General features: G+C 47.5%; 1 protein-coding gene across 1 annotated transcript; it reads right to left on the minus strand.

Annotated features, from left to right (window-relative positions):
* Positions 1-14,481: 14,481 nt before the first annotated feature.
* POU4F3 (POU class 4 homeobox 3) lies at positions 14,482-17,330 on the minus strand. The gene is made up of 2 exons (XM_006069381.4): positions 16,950-17,330; positions 14,482-16,634 (listed from the first exon to the last, which is right to left on the minus strand). The coding sequence occupies exons 1-2, from the start codon at positions 17,067-17,069 to the stop codon at positions 15,738-15,740; spliced, it is 1,017 nt and encodes a 338-aa protein (XP_006069443.3). The 5' UTR covers positions 17,070-17,330; the 3' UTR covers positions 14,482-15,737.
* Between the last annotated feature and the right edge of the window lie 4,387 nt (positions 17,331-21,717).

Raw genomic sequence — 21,717 nt, forward strand, 5'->3', positions numbered from 1 at the left:
ATGGTTTTTCCAGTAGTCATGTATGGATGTGAGAGTTGGACTATAAAGAAAGCTGCTGCTGCTGTTGCTAAGTTGCTTCAGTCGTGTCCGACTCTGTGCGACCCCATAGACGGCAGTCCACAAGGCTCCCCCGTCCCTGGGATTCTCCAGGCAAGAACACTGGAGTGGGTTGCCATTTCCTTCTCCAATGCATGAAAATGAAAAGTGAAAGTGAAGTTGCTCAGTCGTGTCCAACTCTGTGCAACCTCATGGACTGCAGCCTACCAGGCTCCTCCATCCATGGGATTTTCCAGGCAAGCATACTGGAGTGGGCTGCCATTGCCTTCTCCAAAGAAAGCTGAGTGACAAAGAATTGATGCTTTTGAACTGTGGTGTTGAAGAAGACTCTTGAGAGTCCCTTGGACTGCAGGAAGATAAAACTAGTCAATCCTAAAGGAAATCAGTCCTGAATATTGATTGGAAGGACTGATGCTAAAGCTGAGGCTCCAATACATTGGCCACCTGATGCCAAGAACTGGCTCCTTAGAAAAGACCATGATGCTGGGAAAGATTGAAGGCAGGAGGAGAAGGGGACAACAGAGGATGAGATAGTTTGATGGTATCACTGACTTGATGGACATGAGTTTGAGCAAGCTCAGGAGTATGATGGAAAGGGAGGCCTGGAATGCTGCAGTCCACGGGGTAGCAAAGAGTCGGACACGACTATGTGACTGAACTGAAGATCATGGTGAAGGGGGATCCCAGGATGACACCTGACTGTCAGCAGACCTGGAGAACAGCTAGCTCATCCTGAGGCAGGTCAGAAGACTCCAAGAGAGGTTTCTTTGAGGAGAATACACTAATAAAACACTTTAGGTGTTTGAAAGTTTTGAACAGAGGTTTGTATAAATGGGGAACATTTGGGGTGCATTTCTGAAACAGATGGGAATACCAGACCACCTGACCTGCCTCTTGAGAAACCTATAGGTAGGTCAAGAAGCAACAGTTAGAACTGGACATGGAACAACAGACTGGCTCCAAATAAGAAAAGGAGTATGTCAAGACTGTATATTGTCACCCTGCTTATTTAATTTATATTATTGTACATTATGAGAAATGCTGGGCTGGAAGAAGCACAAGCTGGAATCAAGATTACTGGGAGAAATATCAATAACCTCAGATATGCAGATGACACCACCCTTATTTCTAAAGTGGAAGAAAGTGAAGAGAAACTAAAGAGCCTCTTGATAAAAGTGAAAGAGGAGAGTGAAAAAGTTGGCTTAAAGCTCAACATTCAGAAAATGAAGATTATGGCATCTGGTCCCATCACTTCGTGGCAAATAGATGGAGAAACAGTGGAAACAGTGTCAGACTTTATTTTTTGGAGCTCCAAAATCACTGCAGATTTTGACTGTAGCCATGAAATTAAAAGACACATACTCCTTGGAAGGAAACTTATGACCAACCTAGACAGCATATTCAAAAGCAGAGACATTACTTTGCCGACAAAGATCCGTCTAGTCAAGGCCATGGTTTTTCCAGTAGTCATGTATGGATGTGAGAGTTAGACTATAAAGAAAGCTGAGTGCCGAAGATTTGGTGCTTTTGAACTGTGGTGTTGGAGAAGACTCTTGAGAGTCCCTCGGACTGCAAGGAGATCTAACCAGTCCATCCTAAAAGAAATCAGTCCTGAATGTTTATTGGAAGGACTGATGCTGACGCCGAAACTCCAATACTTTGGCCACCTGATTCGAAGAGCTGACTCGTTTGAAAAGACCCTGATGCTGGGAAAGATTGAAGGCAGGAGGAGAAGGGGATGACAGAGGATGAGATGGTTGGATGGCATCACCGACTCAATGGACATGAGTTTGAGTAAACTCTGTGAGTTGGTGATGGACAGGGAGGCCTGGCGTGCTGCAGTCCATGGAGTTGCAAAGACACAACTGAGCGACTGAACTGAACTCACCTGAATAATAAACACAGAAAACAAAATTTTAAAATGCAATGGTTATTAACATCCCCCCAAATTAAATATTATGCAGGAAAGGAAAAGTAACTATAGTATCTCACATGGCTCAGCAGCAAAGGATTTTGAGAGTAAAACAAATGAATTTTGATCTACTCAAATTTGAGATTTAACTATATTGGAATGGTGGCAGAATGGGAATTAGAGTAGGGAATGAGAGACAGCTTAATCTTCATCTCACTACAGGGAACTAAACAATAAAAAGAGAACAATATAGACATGATATTTAAAGATAGTGAAGTAAATAGCAAAAGAACCAGTTTCAAGGGTTGAAAGTGATTGCCCTGGGGAATCAGGGCATTGGGGAGGAGACTTGGGGGACAGCTCTTTATCAAACCAAGCCTTGCTAAACTATTTGAGTCTTGGAACTATGGAACTTTTATTTCTTAAAAAAAATAAAAAGAAAATAAATCTTGCTTTGAGTCTTGGGAAAAACATAAGCATCACCAAAAAAAAAAAAAACGTAAAAGTGTTAGTCACTGAGTCATTTCTGACTCTTTGCGACTTTGTGGACTGTAGCCCGCCAAGCTTACCTAGCCATAGATTTATCCATGCAAGAATACTGAAGTGGGTAGCCATTCCCTTCTCCAAGGAATCTTCTCAACCCAGGTATCGAACCTGGGTCTCCTGCATTGCAGGCAGTTTCTTTAACATCTGAGCCACCAGGGAAGCATCACCTAGCTCCTAACTAATCTCAATGCTAGAACACAACCTCTGTTCCCTGTTAGTATCAAACCTTTCATCCTTCATTCAAAAAGAAGCACCTCTTCTCACACTGTTCCCAATTTAGAAAACCATTTGAACTGGGTTTAAACTCTGAGGAGTCCAGCTACATTACATACAGGTCAGCAGTTGGTTTACTCTGGGGAAGAGGCATCCATCTCAGCACAGCATGTACAAAGAAAAGGGCCACCTAAAAGCTGGATTCATGCAACAGGGGCCCACAGGGGGGCACCATCAATGTCGTGATCCCCTGTGGCTGCCAGGAACACACACCTTCCGCTCCACTTGACTGTTTCTTCCTCTTACCATTTTTTCAAAATATCATAGTCAAGCTCCACAATTTGCGACCAACCAATGTGATGCACACTCACCAGGCTTCAGAGGTTATTTTCTCTCTCTTCAGTCTCCCATTTCTCCCTGCAGAGGAGGGCAAGGGTAGGGGGGAGTAGAGAGCAGTATTAATAAGGTTAAATAGTCTGCTAACAGAGATATTCAGAAACATTAGGACTAGTTCTCCCGCACTACAGACAGGTAAAGGTCAGATGAACCTGGCCAACTGCTCACAAAGAAATTGGTCCTGAGTCCCAGAAATGAGATATCCTAGTCCCCAGTCTGAGTGGAAGCTCTTTGCGGGAGGGGCCTGAGTCCTGAGTTCTTTGCTGAATCCCCAGCGTCTTGAGTAGGGCCTGTCACAGAGTAATAACATAACAAATATTTGTTCAACTAACATATTTCTAGACCTCAGTTATTTCCTTTTTATTGAAGTATAGTTGATTTTACAATGTTGTGTTAATTACGGCTGTATGGCAAAGTGATTCACTTATACATATTAATATATATATGCATTCTCTGTTTTATAGTCTTTTCCATTATGGTTTATCACAGGATACTGAATACAGTCCTCTGTGCTACACAGTAGGACCTGTTGTTTATCTGTCCTATACATAAACTCTTACATTTGCTAACCCCAGGGTCCCACTCCATCCCTTCCCTAACCGCCCCTCCTTGGCCACCCCAGTCTATTCTCCATTAGACCTCAGCTATTCCTGATGAAATCAAACATCTACATGGAAGCCAGAAGAGACCTCATTCTTCTTCATTCTTTAGTGTACTTGTGCTAGACATAGTACAGAATTCATAAACACTTTTATAATTGTATTATAAATGTTGGGTCAAATGAAGATCTTTAGAGGTTTGAAACACTGAGTATTTTATGTTACCTGTCCTTCCATATGAAATTTAAAACACTACCTCATAAAAGACATGGGAGGAAGTTCAGTACCATTTTGAACTTCATGACTACTATACTTTTTAAAATACCAAATACTGAGGTCTTCCAAAACACCCTTTGTTATGTTGGGGTTTCTTTCCTTTGCAAGTATGCATAGCACATGTTTAGACTGCCTTCTGGTAACTGAACCCTGGCTCAGAGGGTTCTCTTTAGCCTGTTGCTTCTGGAGCATTCAAGGATCCAAATGAAAAACTTAAAACCAGTAGCCAGTCCTCACAAGCACTTTGACGCCATCCATGATCAGGGAAAGGAAGACAGGGAGGGAAAAAACTGAAGGATCAAAAGAAAAGAAGCTTTTTCTTAAGGAAGAAAAGATGGGAGAGAACACAAAGCCTGTAGGCAAAAGGCAGGCAGGGCCCCCAATCCAGTCCCTAGGCTAGAAATCCATTTTTAAATAACAGCTCCTCAGGGATGCTCCCATTCTTCCCTGAAGTCTCTAGTGACTCCCTCTGCTCACACTCAGTGAGTCATCTGTTGTTAGATTCTTCTAACATAGTAAGTTGATAAAGGAGCAGAGCTCAACATTTTAATTTTTGTTAGTTTCAAGTACATTATCTTGGCCTTCCAAAAGGCAAATGCAAAGGACAAATATTTTTAAACAATATTTGCTTCCCATGCTCCTTAAGGGAGTTGTGCATTTTTTTTTTTTAATGAGATAGTTCCTTTATATTTTTCAGTGGAGGGATCCAGGAATGAACAACCATCTAGAGAGGAACTGGCTCTCGGGTCAGAAGATGTCACCTCTTTGCAACCACATGTCTGAACTGAAATCTACTCTCAGTGTCATTCACTAAAATCTCTGTTCAGATCCTCCACTCAAGAACTCATAGTACAGCCCCCTCCTTGGACCATGGTGACGGCCAGAGTTTTCTTTTTCCTATGAAAATGAAAAATTTCCTCTCTGTGACTTTCTACTAATTGTACCCTTTGTGCCCTACAGAACAAGAATAAGGCTTCTTTCACATAGGAGTCCTACAGATTTTACCTGAAAAACATAAGTCCATCATCTTCTGCAGGAGTAAGCATGGTATAGTGCATAGAGTTCAGTTCTAGAGGAAGACAATTCTGGGCCTAATGCTAAGTCCTATCACTTATTAGTCGTGTGACCTTGGACATTCATAAAATATGGGTTAAACTGGGTTTGTAGACCATTTTAGAAGGGGCAGTGCATTGAATGTAGGAATATTCCATACCTTAAAATTTCATCCTTGGGATTTCCCTGGTGGTACAGTGTTTGAGACTCAGAGCTTCCACTGCAAGGGACATGGGTTCAATCCCTGATTGGGGAACTAAGATCCCACATGCCATGCAGTGAAGCAAAAAAAAAAAAGAATTTCATCCTTGCCTTCAGTCACCTTTTAAGTGAAGGGATGTGGTCAGGAGAATAATAAGTAAGAATGGCTCATTCATGCACTCAGTGTCAAATGTTTGCTAAATCCCTATTATTCTAAAGTGATCAGTAGAGATATTGCTTTGTATTGTTGTATACTAAATACATTTTACACACTAAATTTCTTTTAGGTCTCATTTTTGCCCTACAATAAAGAGGTTGCATGAGATTTATTTTCAAATTAGGCTGCCTGTCAGTCTGCAGGGAGTGAGTGGTTGTAGCCAAAGGTTCTGGGTGTTGCAACAGTTTACTCTGTGATAAGTAAACTCCCACAGCAATGGTCGGGAGGGCAAAACAGTAACAGCTGTATTGCGAATGGAACACAACATTTATACCACCTTTAATGAAATAAGAATTGAATTTTGTGTTTCAGGCTATATTCTCAAATTCCAGGGTGGGGGCATTTTGGGTAGAAAAAAAAAATACTGTAAGAAACATCTTTCTAAATCTGAGCAAATAATCAGAGACACATGGAGAGATGGTGAAGAACATAGATTCCTGGGCCCCTAGAATGACAACACCATATTCTTCAGCCAGTGAATCTCTAAGAACTCATCTTGGCTCACATTCTAGGATTCCACGGGTGACAGTGACAATATAAAGCATTTGAGTAAATATTATTAACACTCTTTCTTTGTGATGGAAAAAAACCCTACTGCGACAGTCAAGAAATACAAACCTTCCCCTCAATGACCTACTAGAATTAGTAGAAGATCAGAGCCATACTACACAATGCCCTAAGTTACAGTAAAGAACTGACAGTGAAAAACTCAAGAAGTAAAAGCTTGGAATTAGGGGAAGGTGGTCAGAAGATTCAAACTTGCAGTTATAAGATAAATAAGTCCTGGGATATAATGTACGGCATGATGACTAAACACTATTGTGTATTATTCTAGATTTGAAAGTTGCTGAGATGGCAGATGCTAAAAGTTCTTACCACAAGGAAAAAATATTGGAACTATGTAAGGTAATAGATGTTAACTAATCTTAGTGTGGTAATCATTTTGCAATATATACAAACATCAAATTGTTATGCTGTACACTCTAAACTTACACAATGTAATATGCTAATTGAATCCCAGTGACACTGGGAAGCGGGGAGCACTATAAAATCAACTGGAGAAATTCTGGTTAAGTTGGAAATGGAAGAGTTGAAATTGAAATAATATTTCTATCATTTCACTTGAGCATGTGACCAGTAACGCAGACCCTCAAAAGCTGAGTGAGCTCACAGCTGCAAACATTAATTCAAGTCAGAAGGCAGAAAAAAGTGAAGATCCAAGAGCAGAGAACAGGAGCTGATCATCATTCTCTTATTTGTGGATTCGGGCCAGAGCTGTGATAGGCTTCGGTGCCCTGCCTAGCCCACAACAACCGCCTTCTGCTCCCCACTGGGCTGAGTCTCCCCAGGCCTTCCAGAACTATTAGTCTAACAAAACGTTTTAATTTCATCCAGCCTCCTACTCCCATCCTGCCTTTAAATTTTAAACTTACAAACTGTTGTTGTTTTTATTTTTCCATTAAGAAGTAGAAGTTGTGTTTCCGCCACATGGTTTTAGAAGCCTCAGTGCTTGGGAACCCAGAAACTTGGAACTAACCTTTTGTCCAGCACCACTTTTTTACAACTACCCTTTTGAAAACAAAATAGAAAGATAAAATAAGCTGAAACAAATACCGAATATAAGACATGCCAGTGTCTTTACACATAAGCTCACATAAAGTGAGCAGTGGCAGCTTCAGAAGTCATGTGGTCCAATCCTCTCATTTTACTGAGAAGGAAAGAGGGGGCCAGAGAAGGGAAACTCCCAGCTCAAAATCTCAATTCTAAGTGTTAAAAGGTTGGTTTAAAAAAAAAGGCCTAGATTTTGACCCCTAATGTAGTGCTTTTTTTCACTCCATCACATTACCTCTTGGGAGACTTACTATTGATCTGAAAAATAATTTTGCTAAAGCCATTTGGAATCTTTATTGACAATTGGCTCATGGTCTAATTAACACTTTATTTTTGCCTTCACTAAAGTTCTTTCCAGTTTCCTAAACTGGTTTCAGTGTTTATGGGTATTTGACTATAAATTCAGATATATAGTCACATAAGGAAAAATCTTTAGATCATCTAGTCCAAGAGGTCTTAACCTTGGACCCAAAGCCTCCTGGGTTGAACCCAGGGATTCCAGGGTTGAACTCTAAGTAAAGTTAGCAGAACTTGTGAGAGCACAGATGTGCATTTTTCTGGGTTAGGAGAACAATTTTCCTCAGATTCTCAAGGAAGACCGTGAACCCTCACTAAAACTGAACTATTATCTAGGTCAATGTCTTCAAGTTAGAGTTGCGGAAACTGAGAAATGAATAGAGTTACCAGCACCATGTAGAACAGAATAAGGCCTGGAATTCAGACCTTTTTGTGTACTCTCCAGGAATCATGTGACCTGTGCTCTGCCTGCTGACCAGAGATGATTCCCATTCTCCCAGTTAACTCTCTTCCAGTACAAGCTTCTTCCTACAAGAGGAATTCATTGAGACAATATGCAGGACTCGATACAAACCCACCCTGCCCTGGAACAATGGTTCCCAGTACCTCTCCCAGCAGCCAAGCAGGATCACCACCTAGAACTTCTGGCAGAGATCAAGTTTGTATCCCAAGGCACTAGGCTCCCTCTCATGTGGGTGCTCAGCTGGAGTTTCTGCAGTCTGATGCTCAATCCCTAACCTTAGGTAGATTATTAAATGCTGTCATCCACATCATCCCCAGATAGACTGCTTTAAATTCTATTTGGAAGGCTAGAACTCAAATCCACCTATATGCATGCTTCATCCTCGCAGGCAGTTCTTATGTATTTGTGATGTCCACACCTCCAAATTAGTTTTTGCTCACAAAAAAGAAAAAGAATAAGAATTTTCAGCTGCATACACAGTTCATATTTTTAATTATTGATTTTATACAAAACTTCTTAGCATACTTGGTGTGGGGAGATTATTCAGGATTATTGTATCTCTAGTTCTCTGATATCATAGCAAGAAGTTAATGCACAGTGACTATGAAGGACAAATCAAGAAACAGTGGCTAATAAAACATCTCTGGAGTATATACAAGAAATTAATGTTATTTGCCTTGAAGAAAGGGAACTGCGTAACTTGGGTCAAAGGTGAGAGAAAGATTTTCCACTGCAAATCTTCTAATTCTTTTCAATTTGAATCATGTATTATTTAATTAAAATCTTAACATTTCTTAAACTTCTTAACAATCTTAATATTCAAATAAGCCTTGCATTGAGAAATAGTGCCAGCATATATTTTGATATAATTTACTTCCAAAAAAAACACAACTTAAAGTGGCTAAAGGAAAGCCTTGGTCATGTGGCCCTTCTGTATTCAACTTTTTAAACAATGTGCATAAATTACTTTGACAAAATGTAAAACTAATTAAAAAAGAAACAAAAATCATCCCAACCAACTTGTCTTATATGTAAAGCCACAGGGGTGGGAGAGACCAGTTTCCCAGGGTGGTGGAGCTGGGATAACCACTCAGGTTGCTGTATCTCAGGCTGGACCTTTCCTTAACATGAACAGACTCTTGGAGTAGCTGGTGTCTACTTTTGCATTCTTTTAATTATTCTTAAATTAAGACATTTTTAGAATATTTGAATAAAATTGACCTCTCCTCATTCTGATCCTCTGTGCTAATAATTGTACCCTTTTTTATTCATTCAATTACAAGCAAATTGACAGGAGACATTTATATGAGGCAGCTTAAACCCCAGCTAATGGAGTGCCTAATGACTAATTGATCAGATCCCAACCCAGAGAGCAGCTCTGAGTGGCCTAAAGGAATTTATGCAATTAGTTTAGGTTTGGTAGAAATTGAGTGCATATGAAAGCAAGCTTTTTATGGTCTTGATTTATGAGGGCTGGGCATTAACTATATCTGCCAAGAGGTGAGCTGCTTAGCAAAGCCTCAGGCATTGGGGGCCACTGAGGTGGGCGGGGATGTTGGGTCGGAGCTGGGTTGATGGGGGCAGGGGGGTTGTGAATATAGGAAAGAGATAGTGGCTTCAGGAATGGGATTCGGGCAGAGGGCTCTTGAAATTATGGTGGTCCCCATTCCCGATGTAATTCAAAGTAGAATCAATATTAAATCCTAACTATGTATAAAGAAGTCCAATGAAATTCTGATTTTCCCAAGATGAGCAGTAGGATTTGTGTGTGTGTGAAATTCTGAAACAAACTCAAAAGAGAGGGAGTACTATTTCGTTACCAGTTTACCTCCCGCGTCGGACTGGGTCGGATTGGGCCTAGGATGGCGCAGAGGACTGATGGAGCAGAGAACTGATGTTTTTTAGAGACAAGTCTCCACGCGTTGAGGACCGGAAGCAACAGTGGGAAGGACTCCCTGGAGGAGCCAGGGACCGGCGCGTAACCCTCTCTCCGAGGGGGTGGGGCGGGCTCCCGGGCTGGAACGCAGCGGAGGGGAAGCCCCTCCGGAGGCGCCAGGCGGAGCCGGGCGAACCTTGACCCCGCGGGGGAACCCGTCGAGCCGGGCGGGTGCGGAAGCGCCGTCACAGGGCGGAGGGAAACCTGACCTGATCGGAAAAGAGCGATCGAAGGAGAGGCTAATTTGTCCGCTGGGGTCTTCACTGGCTCCGTCTGCCCGCCAGGCGGGTTACGCGGGGGCTCCCGCCGCTCCAGAAAAGAGCAGAAAGATGGGGAGAGGGCTCTGTGCGCGCCCTGGGGACGCGGCCCGCTCGCCCCTGCACTTTGGGGCCAGACTTTCGCGCCTGAGAGGTCAGAGGGAAGCTGAGAGAGGGTTGTGTGAGAGACCGGTAACAGAAAAAGGAACAGAGATGTGAGAGGCGCGGAACGGAGATGGGAAGACCTGCAACCCGGCGAGGACAGCGGGCATCCTCGCCTTCCACCACCTCCCCAGATCGTCCGGCGACTCCAGCCTAATATGACACGACTGCTCCGCCCCCATTCCTGGAGGCTCCCCTTCCCTGGCCCTCGCCAAGGGTGAGGCGAAGAAGCCAGTTTTTGCCAGCTCTCTTCACCAAACTGCTAAGTTCACGATCCGCCCTGGGAAAGTTACAGAAACACTCAATGCTTCCAAGTTCTCATCTGTAAAATGGGCTTAAAAAGGATACCTGCTCATGGTGTTGTTGAAGGATTAATAAATTAACGCACGTGAAGTGCTTGGAACAAAACCTCACATATAGGAAGACCTCAATACATGTAAGATACCATCATTATTCATTTATCCAACGAACACTTGTAGAGCGCTCACTCTGCGTGTGGCCCTGCGCTTGATTGAGGGAGGCAGGAGGGAACTGGGTCTACTGGTACTTGCTCGCCCCAAGTGTTTTATTGCTGAATAAATAAACAGGGTGCTATCAAGGAGTGGTAAGACTAAGACAGAAATTCTACAAGGTAGTCTGATAAAGGAAAGAACGATTTAAGATAGAGTCGGCTAAAGCCCTCCTCCCTTCTCTGGGCCTCAGTCTCTGGGCTCTGCGCTCCTCATCCATGCTGAAGCAGTCTCACCCCGGGCCGACAGTGGCTGGAGGGCGGAGAGAACAAGCCGGGGACCCCATACCCGGCTCCTCCTCTGCCCGCTGGAGCCCCACCCCTTCGGGTGAAGACTGCACCGAGTCTTTGTCACTGACAGTTGATGTTTGCCAAGAGTCTACAGAGGAGCAAGGCTTGGGTCCAAGGAGCTGTCAGAGGGTCAAGCCTGTTAGTGGGAACTATATATACATTGGCACCATGGACTTCTGAAAAGCGAATTCCTCCTTCCTTCCTAGCTAGGATGCACAGAGTGCAAAGAGGTTTTTTTTATGCTTTCTAGCTTGCCTCGGACAGACACAGCTCTCACTACTCTCATTTTGTACACGATCAGATGGTGGCTTACAGAGGGAAACTGTTGATCCCACCTGACTCCAAATCTGGCAATTTGCCCCTGCAACATAGCCTCTCATTTTTCTGAGTAAAAGTAGTACTTTAAAGAGAGTATCCATTAATGCCTACTATGTGTCAGGCCCTGGGCTTATGTGATTTCATTTACTCATCAAAGCAATCCTGAAAGACAGTCTTTTTTTTTTTTTTTTTTTTTCCAATTTGACAGATGAAGGCACTGAGGCTCAGAGGGGTCAAGTCACTTAGCCAAGTAAGGGATGGAGGAGATATTCCACCCTAGGTCTGTCCACTCCAGAACTGGAGCAGTTTATATCTTAGCAGGAAAGTAAAATAATCCAGGCACAAAGTAGGGCCAAGAGAAGGTCAGGCACACTCAACAGGGCAGGGGTCACCGCCCCCCATCCTGGAGATTCCTCTTCAAGGTTCCCAGGGTCCATGTCACAGAGGACCCCATCTCTACTCATGATCAAAACAGAGGGAGGCAAAGCCTCTTCTAATTTAAACAGGAAGGAAACATTGTCTTTGAATGGAAGCTTGATATGTAGACCACCACCTTGGCCCTGGCCCTACTCCTGACTTGTCTATTCTTGATGGTCTCTGTTTCTCCTCATAGTCCCCAGAATCCAGAGAGGATTGTGCTAGAGAGGTCCTTTCATTTACAAAACTTCATTCATTCAGTTATTCAACAGATATCAATTGTCTGCCACTCTGGGCCAGATCCTGAGCTGGCATTGAGCTTGTAACAGACAAAACTCACACTACCTGAGGCCAGAGGAAGTTCCTGACCAGAGATCACACAGCCTGGACCCAGGAGCCCAGAGTTCCTACCTCCACATTCTGGCTGTCAGGGCTTCAGCCATGCTGACTTGCGTATGTCTGGCTCATTGCAGGTCAGGCCCTGGTTCCAGCCAGGCAGGGGCCTAGAAGCCTTACTCTGGTCCACAGATGACTCTCAAAGTCCCACCAGGAGAGGCCAAATGCAGCTTTCCATACAAAAAGCCCTGAGAACTGGCCTCCCCTTCTCTTGGCACAGGCTAAAGAAACCCCTAGCTGGGCCTTTGGGCAGTGAAGGCCTCCAAGTTGATGGGACTTGGGAAAAGCAAATTTGCTCCACAGTGCTTTTCAACTACTCTTCAAAAAAAATTTTGTGCGGTTTTACAGCCATCAGCAGAGGCTTAGAGAGGTGATGTGACTTGCGCAAAGTCATACGGTTAGGAAATGATCCACCAGGATGCAAATCGGGCCTGCTTGAACCCCAAACCGGCTGGTACCCGGACCACCTCCTACCCCCACCGCGTCCTGCTCCCGGCCACACACACACTCCACCCCTCAAGAGGTCTGTTTCTCCACCGGACGAATAACAGAGGCGACTGAACAATTCCGGAGAAACCGCAGCTCCCAATGCTTCCTGAATAAGCCCAAAGAGAGAGGCAGCGGCGCCGGCCGGGCGCACTCGAGGGGTGGGAGAGGGTGGGGCGCGGCGTGGACCGGGCCGCAGCTCCCGCCCGCAGGTAGAAACTTGTCAAAAGTACGGTGCGCATACCGTCCAGGACGTCTGAAGCCGCTGACGCACAGAGGCGCGGGTCCCACTCAACACCCCGCCGAGCCAAGAGTGACACAGACCTTGCATTCAGGCGACTCATCGCGCCCTCTTCAAAAAAAGTCTCCCAAACTTTTGATGTTATTAATACAACAAACAAATAAATAAGCAAATAAAAAACAGCAGGGAACTTTTCGAAAAAGGAGATGGAGGCGGATATCGAGTTCTTCCCCGGTCCAAAAAAGCCGAAGGCTCTTACCTGTGCAGGAAACCTCGCAGCCCGCAAAGGCGCGTCTGTCTGGAACGCTTCGCATCGGCGCGGGACTTTCACGGCCGCCTGCTCTGCAGCCCGGCTGGGCTCCGGCCCTGTGTTTTATACCACTATAGGCAATTAATATTGCATCAGCCGTATTTTAAATTTTCAAAACCCACAATATAATGTAATGGCATAAGGGCATTTATTATTAAAGGACACCCGATGGAGGGGAGGTGGAGGAATTGCTGGGGCTGTTGCGCAAGGCGGCGGCGACGAGCTGAGGTCCAGGGATTGGGGGCGATCCCCAGGTTTGCTTTTGCAGTAGGGGGGGGGGCGTGCTGCGCGGAGGGGAGACCTGCTCTGCTTCGAATTTCAGGCTGGACGCGATGACCCAGAGTTCTTTGAAGACACGGTGGGGAAATGTACAGAAGACTTCTGGGCTTGGAACATTCATTTTTAAATCATGAAGGTGTTTCTGCGGCTCACAAATAAGATTTCCTCCCCCTTTTAGAGTGTGTCGAAGAAAGAGTGAGAAGGAAACCGGCATCTGTTAAGCACCTATTGTGAACAAGCACTAAGATAGGATCTTTGCAGAAGGTATCTTTTTACCACCGCCACCCCCATACACCTCCCCACCCCCCCACCCCCCCACACACAGAAACCAAGATAGACGCTGGAATAACCTCCTGGACGATAATTTCAAATGAATTTCTGAAGTAATCCCAAAGAAATCCTAACGACTCTGTCCCAGCAAAGAACACCTTCCTCTCTCTTTGCATCTCTCTGTTCACCTCCCATCTAGCCGGTTGAATCTTTTAAAATAATGTTTCCTACTAAGAGCCAAGCACCACCAGACGGCTTAAATAAACAATCTTACTCAATCCTGACAATAACCTTGTGATAAGTATTAGCATCTTCATGCTGCAGACAATCAACGGAGACTCAGAGAAGTTTAAGAAACTGGATTCAGGATCATTCAGCCAATGAGTGGAGGTACTGGGGGCTCCTACTCCCATTGCTGCTGCTGCTGCTGCTGCTAAGTCGCTTCAGTTGTGTCCGACTCTGTGCGACCCAGAGACGACAGCCCATCATTAGTCAGGCCTAAAAGTTTTTGGTCTGAGTCAAGTTGAACAAATAGAAGCTGACAGATTTGCACTTGGGGAAGTGTACAGGAAGGATCTGGAAACTCTGAGGTCTAGGGAGGGTCTGGGTGAGAAGATAAGGCACCCAGGGAAAAGGAGCAAGGAGAAATAATTGCAGGAGATTGGCCTGCTAGAAATGATAGTTCAGCCCTTCTGGGTTCTCACTTCTAAATGCTTTCCGAGACTAGTACTCCTTAACCTCCGAGAAAGTAAAGCACCGCGATTCGGGTTGAAAAATAAAGCATTTATTTTAGAAGTTAATTCAAGGGGTAAAGAGAGAAGGAAACAATATTTTATTTGCATCTATTCAGACAACAAAACCAAAGGTCACACAGCAACACACAAATTACATGAAGCAACGAAAGATAAAATGTGACGGGGCCAGAGGCACTGGGGTGAAAAGGACTCAGGCCAGTGGTTTGGCCCCACAATCAGCTCAAAACTATGAGTGAACCTCCACCAAGAGGTTGGGGGATGGAAAAAAGTGGCGGTAAATAAATAATAGTAAACAATGATGCGAACAGTAATAAAAGCGTAACGAGGTGAGCCTTGTTAGAAGGACTTGCATATGCTCCGGAGAGTTACAGTTACTTTTCGTTCGGGCAGCCACCTCTACGATGCTCTGAGAGTCTGGCTGGAACAGTGAGCAAGGGTCAGAGAGTCCTCAGTCCGACCGGAAAGCTACCAATCCCCCGCCTTCCTTCAGGCAGTCTTTACCCCTCGAACGGCCAGCAGATCGTGGAAGATGGGCCACAGCAGGGGCTGGCGGCTGCTTGCAACCCAGCTACAGGATTCCAGCATTTTCAGTCGCTCAAAAGGGCCCACTTTTTCCGGAGCCCACCCTATGGCGGAGAACAGCTCGGAGCAGGCAACTCTCTGCACATTTTCCCTGAACCTAATTCATGCTACCTTAGAGAACGTACAGCAAACCAAAGGATGAGATGGATAGAATTTAGGTGGAGAAGGGAATATAAGGCTATCCTTTGGAAACATACGTGTATTTTATATACTCTAAATAAATCTCCAGTACATGTTTGTACCCCACTTAGACTTTGTATTATTACTTATCACTTCCTTCCCATCCCTTCACCCCTTGTCTAATCACGCTAAGCAAACTGATGCCTTCAAGCCAGAGTCTTGCAGTCGGGCTAATTGACTATCCCTTACTTTTGGGCTCCTGCCCTGAGGTCGCGCAGTCCTGGGCGCGAAGGAGATTTTCAGCACCACGGAGAGCACAAGTCCCTCCAGGCCTGGCTTTCCTGAATTTTTTTCTTAGCGCCCAAAGTTTTCTGGTGGGAACAGAAAGGAAGGAAGGGAAAGGGAATGCCGGGAGGCAATTAATTAGGATAAAGGGGAAAGTCTGTGACTTCGGGGGTGAGAGCCTGACCTGCCAGGAAACGTCTTGGAGCCCCCATAACCGTTCCCCCCAACTCCAGGGGGACATACACTCAGCTCTCCCGGCCCCGGACGCCGTGCCCCGTCGCAGTCAGTGGACAGCCGAGTACTTCATTCGTTTCTGTTTCTGTCTCTGGTTGCAGAACCAGACCCTCACCACGTTCTTTTTAAGGTCCAGTTTCTCGGCGATGGCCGCGATCTTTTCGGATGAGGGCCGCGGCTGGATCGCAAAGTAGGCCTCCAGCGAGCGCTTCTCCGGCGCCGCGATGGACGTGCGTTTGCGCTTCCGCTCACTGCCATTGAAAAGCTCCGGCTTGCTATTTTTCTCTCGATAGGCGGCCTCGGCTTCCTCCAGCCAGGCCTGGAGTACCGGCTTGAGCGCAATCATGTTGTTGTGCGAGAGAGTGAGAGACTCGAACCTGCAGATGGTGCTCTGGCTGAGCGAGCCGACGCCGGGGATCTTGAGGTTGGCCAGGGCCGCACCCACGTCCGCCTGGGTCACCCCTAGCTTGATGCGCCGCTGCTTGAAGCGCTCAGCGAAGGCCTCGAGCTCTCGCGGGTCCGACTCCACGTCGCTGAGGCAGGCAGGCATAGCGCTATGAGGCGCCACGGCATGTGGGTGGCTCATGCCCATGGCCTGATGCAGGTGGCCCATGGCGCCCAGGTGGTGCGGGTGGATCTGGGCCGGCATAACCGAGTGCTCGGGGGCGCCCAAGCCGCTCACGCTCAGCGTGGGCGAGATGTGCTCTAGTAAGTCGCCCTCGAGGCCCTGGTGCACGGCGTGGTGCGGGTGCGAGGTGAGCGCGGCTGGGTGGGAGATGGGCACGGTGGACGAAGTGGACGTGCAGGGCACGCTGCTCATGGTATGGTAGGTGGCGTCGGGCTTGAACGGATGGTTCTTGCCGTGGGAGACGATATCCACCGCCGCCAGAGCTTCGGCGCGTGCCAGCAGGCTCTCATCAAAGCTTCCAAATATATTACCCTGCAGCTGCAAGCGAGAAGGCGCACAGCACGGTCAGTGGGGAATACTGTCAACTCAGGATTAAAACACATTTTCAAGCAACCGAGATGCCTCTCCTCAAAGCCCAGGTCATAAAAATTAATACGGAGACAGAGGCTCTGCTGGAACAGACGTGTGGATCAGAGACATGAATGAGAGAGAGAGCGCGCCAGGAGAGAGCGCGGGGGAGACAAGGAGAGGGGTTCAGACAGCGGCGATTGTTCTGGGCGACATGAAAAAAACATGAAGCAAGTGCCTGTCAAAAAATGTGCCTTAGAGCGGTAATTATGCTCCACTACGTACCTGCGGGGCTGGGAGACAGACTCGGCGCATGGCCTCGGAGCCGGAGTGCAGGCTGGAGAATTTGGGTTCTTGAAGCACCGGGTGCATGCCGAAAGGTTGTTTGGCGTTCATGGCCATCATCTTCGCGCGCCGGGCAGGGAGGCAGCGAGGGACATGGATCAGGCTCTTCTCGCTGGCTCGCCGCGCTCCAAGTGAGCGCCGCTCAGCGCCCGCGCTCCCCTCGCCCTCTCGCTCGCTGCCTCCCCTCTCCCCCACCTGCTTCTTCACTCATCTTACAAGCAGCCTGCCAGGAAGGGCCCGGGCGCGCGCAGGCGTGCTCACGCGCCCGAGACTCGCAGGGGCGGCCCGGGAGGCGAGGCCAGGCGGCAGCTCTCCGCGCGCCTCTCGGCACGGGCCCCCGCCGCCCCCGCCCCAGCATTTATACCCCTGCCTGGCCGGGCCTCCCCGCGTCCGCCCCGCCCCGCCCGGCTCCAGCCAGCAGACCTTCCGGAATCTTACTTCTTTGCGGACTTCTTCTCCCCAAAGTCCCAACCTTTCCATCCTGTCCCAACTCGCACAAGCCAGACAGAAGGGCAGCCGTGGGCCAGGAAGCTGACCCTACCCCAACCCACCGCGCGCACGGGCGCGCGCACACACACAGACACACTCACTCACTTTGTCGGCCCGGCTGCCGCCAAACTGCCCATTTCCAGGGCGCTCCTGGCCACACGCCCGAGCGGTACACTAGAGTCCGGCCCAGCCGCGCAGCGAAGAGGCGCCTCCAAGCGCCCAGACGGGCTCCGGGGAGGATGAGAAACAACCAGGAGGAGCCCCCAGTGACCTCGACCTCCACCTCCCAGTCGGCCGCGCCGGTGGATGTGGGGAATGTAACTGCCTGCCCAGGCCAGGAGGCCTGAGGTCTCCTCCCCGCACTTAGCTTTCTTGCCTTCGCTTGAAAGGACAATTTGCCCCCCCAGCTCCGTCTCCCCAACCAGCCGACCTAAGGACAGCTGTATTTTTTAGAGTGGTCACCGTTCAGGACTGCCCACCGGCCTTGGGAGTGGGTGAACAGACTTTTCTTGGGCCGATGACGCTTATAAGCCCTATTCCCCAAACAGTAGCTTTCACTTTTAAGCTCCTACTATGTGCTGGGCAGTTTAGTGTGTTAGCCCCTGGTGTCTTCACACCCTGCTGGGCTGGGCTGTGATGCCATTTTACAGACGAGGAACACGCGTGTCGGTGGGGTTTGTGCCCAAGGCAACACAACTGGTTGGGAGCTGAGCCATTCACTCACTCGTTCCGTGCTCGTTATCCGTTTTCCACATGTATTTACTGACAGCGTCCTATGTGCCAGGCGCCACGTCTGACGTCCCAGGCTCCTAACCGCTTGGTACTTCGTCTTCCTTACCGAAGTTTCCTTCCCCTGCGCCCCGGGGTTAGTGTGGCCCCGCCCCCTCCCCTCTGCTCCCGGCTTCTTCCCTAGTTTCTCCCCGTCTCTCCTCGCCTTTCCCCGCGCTAGTAAACAGCGTGAATAATGCATGGGGAATCCTAGGTCCGCGGCCGCCCGCGCCGCCCTCCGGGTTGGGAGAGAAGCCCTGTGGGCCCAGCTGAGCCCACCTCGCCGCCGCCTCCACCGCGGGGCGGCCTTCGGGTTTCAGTGATGCTGGCAGCCGCGCCTGAGGGTGTGAGTCGGGGTTCCCAGAAGGTTAACGGAGTGGGGGTGGGGGTGGCGGTGGGGTGAAGGGGCCACCCCCAAGCCTAAGAGGAAACGCTGCCAGGTCCGGCCTCCCCCACCTCCGGTCCTGCCAATCCGCCATCTCCGAATCGGAGCCTGTCTCCTGGCCTGGATCCCGTCCTCCAACCCCAGAAGCCACGTGCCGCCCTTTTACTAACCCTTTCTGGGCCTCCGTTTGCCGAGCTCTAAAATGGGAGTTGCCCTGCTGTTTGTTTGCCTTCCTGGGTTCTGGTGAAGACGCTTCCACCTGGAGTAGAACGTAAAGCACTCAGTCAACTTCCTGACAGCCTGATGCTTTGGGGCGCAGGCTCTAACCTCGGATCTTGCTGACGGAGAGTCCAAGAGCCACCTTCGAGTCTGCATATGGCACTATTATCTGTTACTCTCCTCCTCTGATAGTTGTGGAGAATGCACAGATAAGCATTTGGTACCATGCTTGGCACACTGAAATCATGGACTGAATGCTTGTTCCTTTCTTCTTTCTCCCTCAACTTAGAAATCTGTTGGGAGCAGGAGTGGCCTAGGTTCTCTGTGGAAAATGGTTTGTCTGCAGGAGCAAACTGGTTCCTTGCTGTCCTCTGTTCATCTGCTTTGCACCACACTCCATAGTGAGGGCTGGGACACAGATGCGAATCAGACACCATCTCTGCCCTCACAAAAGCACCAGTCTAAAATCCACTTCAGGAAATAGTCTGTCTCATGCACAAGAAATTGACTGTCTCAGCCACAGAGAGCAAGGCTGATGGGATTCTTGAAGTATAGAGTACACATAAAAACCATGGGCCTCGGGAAGACCAGGCGTAGGATAGTATTCAAACACTGGATGGATGTGACCCTGGCTGGGCCTCAGTTTACCCAGGAGAGAGGGCTGGACCAGACCATTGCTAAGCTCTTCTAGCTGAAGCAAAAGACTACTGTTCTGGTTAATTTAAATGCAACACATTGTGAGCAAGTCAGGAGCTTCTCTCCAGGAATTCTCAACTCCTTAGTAGCTAAATGTAGCATTATTTGATCACTCACCAGCATTTAGGACCACTTGTTCTTGTTTTCTGCACAATACTAGAAGCCAAAAGGAAAAGGGGAGTGGGAACCTGGGGATACTGGATCCTCCAGGGAAAAGAATATATAATTTGCCTGGCCTTATGGAGAAGGAAATGGCAACCCACTCCAGTATTCTTGCCTGGAGAATCCCAGGGACGGCGGAGCCTGGTGGGCTGCCGTCTATGGGGTCGCACAGAGTCAGACACGACTGAAGCAACTTAGCAGCAGCAGCAGCATGGTGCCCTGAGACCCTAGCTGTCTGTGAAGCGGAACCCCCCCCCCCCCCCCAGAAATGGAGGGAAAAGCCCATCTACATCCATTCTTCCCTGTTTTGTTTCCCAAGGGCCTGGGACATGCTGGCCAGGGTCGAGGTCAAGCAGAGGTCAGAGAAAGAGTAAAGCTAACTAGCCCTCTTAGGCCTCCAGTGCAGATCTTTGGCTCACCAACCCCCACTCCAACATCCTGAGGCATTAGAATCACAAATCAAAAGCCACGCTTGCATCAGGCAACCTGTGTTCCCTGGGTTTTTCCCACTCTGCTCTTCAGGAGGGTCTACCAGCAGCTCTAGGCGGCCAGCAGTAAGATGACACCCATCCTCAGGGACCAGTCTTACTGAGAAGGCTCTGGAGACAACAGACTCAAGAAGAAGGAAGAGACCATTTAGAAAGCAACTGGAAGGAGAGCCCCAGAACACAGTCAATAACATCATCTATACTGTACAGAATTTGCAAACTTAAATTGTCAGGGGCAAGTCTGATAAAATTTATTAGCTGAGTGTATAAAAGGGAGGATTGGGACTATGGTAAACTGGGGAGCACATGTCCCCACCCTCACCCTCATGGTGTTAAATTACAATTAAAGTACTCACACATGCAAACATCATGTATGGACTAAACAAAACCTGTCTGAGGGCCAAGGAAGGACCACATGGCCATTTACACAAATGGGGGGCATAAATGGGGGCATTCCTTCATTGTACAATCATTTCCAAATACTTGCTGAATACATATTGAATCTAGAAAAAGGGTACAGATGAACCTATTTACAAGGCAGGAATAGAGATGCAGATGTAGAGAAGGGACACGTGGACACAGTGGGGGCGAGGGCCAAGGATGGGGAAGGTGGGATGAATGGGGAGAGTAGCAATGACATATATACACAGCCATGTGTAAATGCATAGATAGTGGGAAGCTGCTAAATAGCACAGGGAACTCAACTCAGTGTGGGGAAGGGAGGCTCAAGAGGAAGGGAATATATGTATACATATATTAATAGCTGAATCACATTGTTATATGGCAGAAACTAACACAACACTGTAAAGCAATTATATGCCAATAATAAAGTTAAAAATAATAATAATATCTGCTGACAGCTGGGCCTTGTGATAGGTTTTGCAGGTATAGAGCGCACTGCTGGGGGGCTTAGAGTCAGTGGGGCAGTAGAACTGCTACATGTAACTCTAAGTCAGGACACAAAGCACTATGTTCTCTGGAAGGACTAGCGTGAGAGGAATGCTGGGAAGGGCAAGGGAGGCATTTTCCCTGCTGGTCACTTGTTTTCAGCTTTACTGTGAGTAGGAATCATCTGCGACCTCTTAAAATACAGCATCCTAAGACCACACACAGAGATTTGACTACAAGGACTAAGGTGCTTTTTAATAGACATTCATGATTTGCATACAGATGTTCTGGGACCGTCAACTCAAAAAACTTGCTCTGGACACTTGTTATCTGATGAGGATGGTGTTAAAGTCCTGACATAATTAAGTTTCACCACGACTCCAACAGAGAGTGTTCCTTCTTTCAGTCTTTTGCATCTTCTTCTATTATATCTTGGGAAGAACCTGATGTTTTATGGTCTCTGCTTCTTGAAGGACCCTGGGACTTCTTTGAAGATAAGTCTTATTTGTCACTGTGTTTACAGGTACAGGCACCATGCAGGATCTTAATATAATGATTTGTGTTGAATGAATGAATGCATGGATAACATCCTCTCTAGGCCTCTGGCCTGTTA

Source organism: Bubalus bubalis, chromosome 9 (genome assembly GCF_019923935.1).
Source record: "Bubalus bubalis isolate 160015118507 breed Murrah chromosome 9, NDDB_SH_1, whole genome shotgun sequence".
Lineage (NCBI taxonomy): Eukaryota > Metazoa > Chordata > Mammalia > Artiodactyla > Bovidae > Bubalus > Bubalus bubalis.